At 41.4% G+C, this 6,979-nt stretch overlaps 1 protein-coding gene across 1 annotated transcript; it reads left to right on the forward strand.

The window, feature by feature from the left end:
• The first annotated feature begins 2,445 nt into the window (after positions 1 to 2,445).
• On the forward strand, positions 2,446 to 3,404 carry LOC140857360 (uncharacterized). Its single transcript, XM_073256148.1, has one exon. It carries the CDS (start codon positions 2,542 to 2,544, stop codon positions 3,217 to 3,219), a length of 678 nt encoding a protein of 225 aa, XP_073112249.1. The 5' UTR covers positions 2,446 to 2,541; the 3' UTR covers positions 3,220 to 3,404.
• Positions 3,405 to 6,979: the final 3,575 nt, after the last annotated feature.

The following is a 6,979-nucleotide window of genomic DNA, read 5'->3' on the forward strand; positions in this document are numbered from 1 at the left end:
TCAGTCACATCACCATCCCTTCCACAGCTGCGTGCCGAGAGAATTTATGGTCGCTGTTAGAGACACTTAAATATCTCACATGGTCTCATGTGATGGGACACATCATAATGACGCCCCGTCCTCTCATTCTTGACTTTAATCCTCCCATTCTTGGAGAAGGGACCCTTGCCAAAATTACGGCACCAACCTCCAACTCGGGCATGAGTTTCGACATCTTACCGATCCATACGTTAGGCGATCTTCCCCAACATGGCACTCGAGTGCCAGGCATTGAGCTAAGGAAGGTCTGAATATCTTCAAAGATTTTGAGTCAATCTTTAGGCCTGATCAGTCTTTGGATCATACACTATTATAACTTATCGTATATCGAGAGGCTGACCTTTTCTCGGGCCCCGCTAAACCGATCCTTAGGTCGCACCGAGCCCCGCTTGTCTGACCCTCTGTGCAGTGGGCTAAACCGACCCTTAGATCTTCTAGCCTTCTTCCTGATCATCGACCTTGGATGGTTCTCTCTGAGAGATCTTCTAGCCTTCTTCCTGAATGCTGACCTCTACCGCAGTCATCCAATGGATAGATTGGTCCGGACGAATCGATCGATCCCCCTGGCCAATAGCATCCGACGACGAGGACATTCATAAGTTCTTGGACTTCGACGTACTGGACAATGATCCTCTATCTCAAATTAGATCAAGATGCATCAATTATGATTTTTATCTGCATGAGTCAAGTCAGGGTATACCTTTCTATGCCATTATCCCACTTGCGACCCATGCACTTGATAAACTCACGTCACCTGGCCTCTCCTGATTGACTACATGCAGCACAGCTTCACGTGATTGGATAGTCGGAATTACTTTTCGCCCCTCCTCGCTTGACTTTAGTTCCCCCCATTAATGAAAGAGCAAAGAGGACCCTTGGAGAACGTGCGAATAATGAGCCATCTAGGCATCAGGTTCGATATCAAAGGAAGCTCAGTTTTGGCATTATCCTTGGGGATTCTAAGCCGATCCTTACTCCTAACCGAACTTCGGACCCTTCATTATTATAACCAATCACTCTGTGGGTGACCCCTATCATACTAATCCTCCAAATAGGATCTCCTAAAAAGTCCTTCGATACCTATATTCCTATCCTTAAGTGGGTTCAAATCAACTGGCCGACCCTCCCTCCTAGCCGGCACTCTCCATCCAATAGTAAGGATCTCTTGGCCTTCAAACTTCGGCGTCAGAGGAGGGATCGATTATCGGACAACAAAATAGGCTCAAAGATTAATTATGATTCTTATCTAAACACGTCAAATCAAAATACAATACTGTCATTTCACCCACCATCTATATGTCTAGCAGGCCCATATCACATCACCTTCCTTGCCAACTATACACCGACTAAAGGTCCACTTACCAGCTGATAAGATCCGTATGGTCTATCACGTCACCAATCCCCCTATAAGTAGAGGTAAAGAGGAGACCTTCAGGTATGCATGTGTGTGCCCATCATACTTGTGTCCTTTTGTGATTTTCTCTTCTTCTCCTTTGTTGCGTCAGATTTCTGACTTGATCGTCGGAGGATTTTCATCGGAGTCAATTCCGATCGAAACTTATTTTGCAGGAATGCTGCTCCAATGGTCCCCAACCTACTCCAGCTATATCCATATGCGGTCGGGAATCTTCCGCAATACAGTCATATCTAAGATTCTTGTACATGGATATATATACCAAGAACGTTCCATACTATAAGCTGCACATCAAGATGCATTTTCTGCAATGCTAATTGAGGCATCCAAAAATCACAAATTTCCTTCCCAATAATTTATTTTTATTCTGTCGAAATTATATTGTAGCCGTCTCAATGGTAATGGCAATTGACACATTCCAGCTCATTGCTGAAAACAGAGCTCCTCGGAATCTTGTATTTGTAATTCTCTTTTAAGCAAACCTCTCCTTATTTTTCAATGATTTATCAATGACTTCGCCAACTGATTGATAATATGGAGAACTTGTTGCTTACCATCCTCACCCAAAAGAAATAATAAATATCGATTTTTTGTGATTGCTGCTAAACGCGGCAACTTGACCCTTACCAACCCTGTTTTGGACTTACTTTGGCTGCCACCTAACGCCCAGACCCCAGTCAGCGGCTTTTACTGATGGACGTCGTTGCTCTGTCCCACTGCATGCATGTAGTTCGGCAGTGGAGTCGCCCGGTAACAAAACGTTGGTTAGTATTGTCAACAATGCAGGCACGTCGGTCCGGAAACGAGGCCTGCCGACTAGAAAACCGGAGAATACCAGCACCCTGGTTTAGAAAAAGCTTACAGAAAATCCGCGATCTAATCACCTACCAAGGCAGAAGATGGAGAAGGATAACGCTGGTCAATTACCACACTCTACTCGTTTCACATAAGGAATCAAGCTTTCGCCACGTAAGGCTTGCATGCCTTGGATATTTGTTCGTGCATGCAACTCTCTAAATACCCATGCCGTCCTCGCCACTAACCCACAACTCATTCCTCACTTCTCGATCTCGTCTTAGTTAACAAGCATGGCTAAGACTAAGCTTGCTGCTCTTTCCTTCATAGTTTTGCTGAGTATCGGCCTCTCCGAGGCAGGCCGAGCATTGATGTCTTCAGGTGGAAGTGGTGGTGGAGAAGGTGGCGGGGGAGGTGGTGGCTCTGGAAATGGCTCCGGTTCCGGGTATGGTTCCGGCTCTGGTTATGGCGAAGGAGGTGGATCCGGGGCTCATGGTGGTGGGTACGGAAGAGGTGGAGGCGGCGGGGGTGGAGGCGGTGAAGGGGGAGGCAGTGGCTCCGGTTATGGGTCGGGGAGCGGGTATGGTTCGGGCTCTGGGTATGGGGCCGGTGGTGCGCACGGTGGGGGTTATGGAAGTGGCGGAGGTGGCGGAGGTGGTGAAGGGGGAGGCAGCGGCTCTGGCTATGGGTCAGGAAGCGGGTACGGGTCTGGCTCTGGATATGGCGCCGGTGGAGCGCATGGTGGAGGTTATGGAAGCGGTGGAGGTGGCGGCGGCTCCGGTGGGGGAAATGGAAGTGGAAGTGGATCGGGCTACGGATCCGGCAGTGGCTCAGGGTACGGCCAGGGTGGTGGTGCCCATGGAGGTGGTTACGGAAGCGGTGGCGGTGGTGGCGGCGGCTCGGGCTCTGGGTCTGGCTATGGTTCTGGCTATGGGTCAGGGTACGGGAGTGGAGGTGGTGGACACCCTTAACTCCTGGATCTGCAACCGACCGCTTGAAGCCCCTCCTTGTCGTACTCCACGAGCCGAGTCACTCAATCTTTCTTTCGTGTTTGTTTATTTTGGTTATAGATATTGCTGTAATAAAAAAATGGAGGGGCTTCGGTCTCTAAATTGAAAAATAACGGTTGTCAACGGCACAATAGTTTTCATCGCCAGATTTCTTTGCTATACTTTTACTGCTACCTCCTGGCAAAACAACTTGGAACTTTCATTCTTCCAAAACTTTGATGCGGTTCGCTGACGCAAAAGATACAAATTATTCCGCCGGTCTACTAGTTTTACAGCAACTATAGAAGACATTTTTTATTTCCCACTGCTAGCCAGTCGCTGTGAATATTTAGACAATTTTACGACTCAGTGGTTTGAGAGGAATAACAGGAACGTCTGCAGCTTCTCCATCTCCTACAGTTGTTATTTCACAATTAACTTCATATGAAAATTTTATATGCTGTTAGATAGATGTTACTTTGTGTGCGAATAAAGGAACGGAAAATTTTATATGCTGTTAGATAGATGTTACTTGGTGTGCAAATAAAGGAACGGTGCAGTTGGTGTCTATGTTCAAATTATGTGAAGATGCTGTCAAACCATTCTTCTTCTAGATGTGCCCTTTTCAGTGATCCGTAACTGATCGTGAAGGCTCTTTTAAATGCATGCTCGTTGGCTTTGCCTCATGCATCATCTATTTTGGAAGATTTTCGTAATTTGCATCCCTTTTTTCTCATCTAATCTCTCACATTGATAGAAAACAAAATTCTATTACGCACTCTGGTTATATTTCCCAAAAATCATAATTTTTGTAGATTATGGGATTACATTCCTGAATTTCTTTCATTGCTATAAGTTTATTGTGTCAAAATTTTTCAGCAATGAATTGCTTAGGTGCTTTTAACAAAAAAAACAGAAAAAAAATGTTCTATATGAAGGTTGGTGATGATAAATGGCCATTATAGTTCCCCATGATGAAGAAAAATTACTGATCGGACCTTGTCCACGTATGGCTGAGTAATGGACCAATCCAACCACAAACAAATACAGCCAACCATAGAGAAATAAAAAAGAGGGGAAAAGAAGCTGGGGCGCCTCTTTTCTTCCTGTTGGTTTGTAGTTGGATCTGTCCACTAGAGAAATTCTTTGTGCACCACGGATGGTATAAAATCATGCATACCATCCGTGGTAATTGGTCAATATATGAAATTAAATTTTTTTTTTCACATATTGTATTTTAATTTTGTACATGAGCCAATCTTCATAGATAATGCGTGCATTCTGCATCGTCTGTGGTGCTTAAAGAATTTCTTCTGTCCACTAGCTCAGCCATGAATATGGCTCAATTAAAAATTACTCATGATCATCAATTATCTATAAAAAAAATTCTTTGTGCACTACATGTGGTGTAGAAAACTGATATAGAATGCACCATCTTGTCCGATTCGTCACTGCAGGTAGTATAGAAAATCTGACGTAGAGTGCATCGTCTTGTCCGATTCGTCCACGTAGCTACCATTTCTCAATGTGCATTTAATATCAATATATCAATTTTTTTATTTAAAAATTTTGTATGACGAAAGTATCTTTCTTAAAAATTATGACACGTTTTTTTAAAACTTATGATATCCCTTCACAAAAATTATGACATTTTTGTAGAAAATGTTGGATCTCATAATTTTTATGAAAGGGTGTCATAATTTTTAAAAAAGAGTGTCATAATACTGCATGGAGGAAAAAAGATAATGAATATATGTTAAAATAGTATTACGACATTTCTTCTTAAAAATTATGATATTTTTTTATAAAAATTATGACATTCCACTTCAGTTTAGTATTTTTTGTAGAGGATGTCATATTTTTTATGAAGAGATATTATAATCGCTAAAAAAAAATATCATAATTTTTAAAAAAAATATTTTTATTATATAAAATTTTTAAATAAAAAATTAATATTAAATATAAATTAAAAGGTGATGGCTACGTGAATCAATAGGATAGAGATAAGGATAAGGAAGTGCACTGGGATAGAGATAAGGATAAGGAAGTGCATTTCACAACCGGTTTTCTGCACCGTTTGTGGTGCATAAAAAAATTTTTATTATCTTGTGAAGTACAGTTGTACCATCGCAATTGTGGACGTATTTTTTTTGTTTTTTTTTTTGAGACAGTGACTAAGCATGTTTAATTGCTCTCTTAAATTTTATCTTGTAAAGTACAGCTGTACCATCGCAATCGTGGACGTTTTTGTTTTTTTTTGAAGACAGTGACTAAACATGTTTAATTGCTCTCTTAAACTTTATCTTGTAAAGTACAGCTGTACCATCGCAATCGTGGACGTATTCCTTTTTTTTTGAAGACAGTGACTAAACATGTTTAATTGCTCTCTTAAACCGTAGAATCGAACATGTCATTGAAACACGGAATGTCAAAACTATTTTATCATGGATTTCAGAAAGATAAACATCTCTTATGGCATTAAATGGGATCCAATTACTAAATAGATCAAAATGTGAAACCGATCAAAGTCTAAGCTTGACCTTGATTCGTTCAATAAAAAGATCGATGTAGGATGTCCCATTTGCGATATCAGAACATCCTAACCTGTTTAAAGTAGTTGGTTGCAATTTGGATCATAAACTGCCACCTCTATATGGTTTTTCCCTTGAATCACTAGCATTTTATGTCTTACTTTAATTGGCTGTAAATTTTATTCCGGCCTCTTGGTTTTAATGACCTCTTTACACATTTAATCCCAAATCCATGTCCATATGCGTAGAAATAGGGATACTATGAAAAAGATCCATCATAATTGTGTATAAAATACGCACCTAATTGTATGCAAAGGACTATTCTTTGAAAAAGAAATAGAAAAATTGCACAAGGTACTAAGCAGAAAATGGTCGACGTTGACGGTTTAATAATGATCACTCATGCAGGAAGATCAGGATTCAAGTTACAAAGTAAATTGTAATCATCAAATTATGTAATTTTATTACAAACTTCTTTTGCAAACATCTCTACTAGACGGAGAAAATGCATTATTTGCCATAGTGCACTTAAACCTGCAAGAAGCAAGGCAATGCTTATGCTTACTAATTTACTATACTGGAAGCACTTGGAGTGCTGCATTAATTGCCTATCAAAACCATGGAAGAGGGCTGTCTAGCTGGCTGATTTTTCATCACTTGTAAAATACTCTGACCCGGACGGATGCTGCTGATTTGCGTTTTAAGATCCTAGCTGGAGAGGCCGTCCTAAAATTCCTGGTTTTTTAGAATCAACAGGGAAACCAAGCCTCAAAATACTTGTGAGGGGCGTCCTGTTTTAGACTGACACTTGGGTAGACCTGGTAAGTGTGACATCTAGTTCAAAGTTTTTCAGTGATTCATCCCACCGTTCTATGGCTAATATCCGCAAGTAGTTCTGCGGCAGTCTCAACCATCCGGCTCTTGACCTATTAAACAAAGGTGGTCACTCAATTTATCAATAATTTTAGGCACGTAAGTCCACACGGGGCCGGTCCACTGGAAAACATGGCCACCTTGTTCTGGCAACTGCTTGGAGTAGACCCACCAGACAATCTTATCCCAAAGAAAAGCTATGGAAAAAATCCAAGCAACGTTGGTCAAATAAAACACTCTATTTCTCCCTTCTCTCGTTTCAAACAATAAACTTTACCTCCCTGCATAAATAAAGTAATTTAGGAGCTGGGACGCTTGCATGTTTGGAGAGTCGTGCA

Source organism: Elaeis guineensis, chromosome 4 (assembly GCF_000442705.2).
Source record: "Elaeis guineensis isolate ETL-2024a chromosome 4, EG11, whole genome shotgun sequence".
NCBI classification, from domain to species: domain Eukaryota; kingdom Viridiplantae; phylum Streptophyta; class Magnoliopsida; order Arecales; family Arecaceae; genus Elaeis; species Elaeis guineensis.

What these genes read in the sequence shown, in the direction of transcription:
- LOC140857360 (XM_073256148.1), top strand. Translation starts at nt 2,542, where the DNA reads ATGGCTAAGACTAAGCTTGCTGCTCTTTCCTTCATAGTTTTGCTGAGT.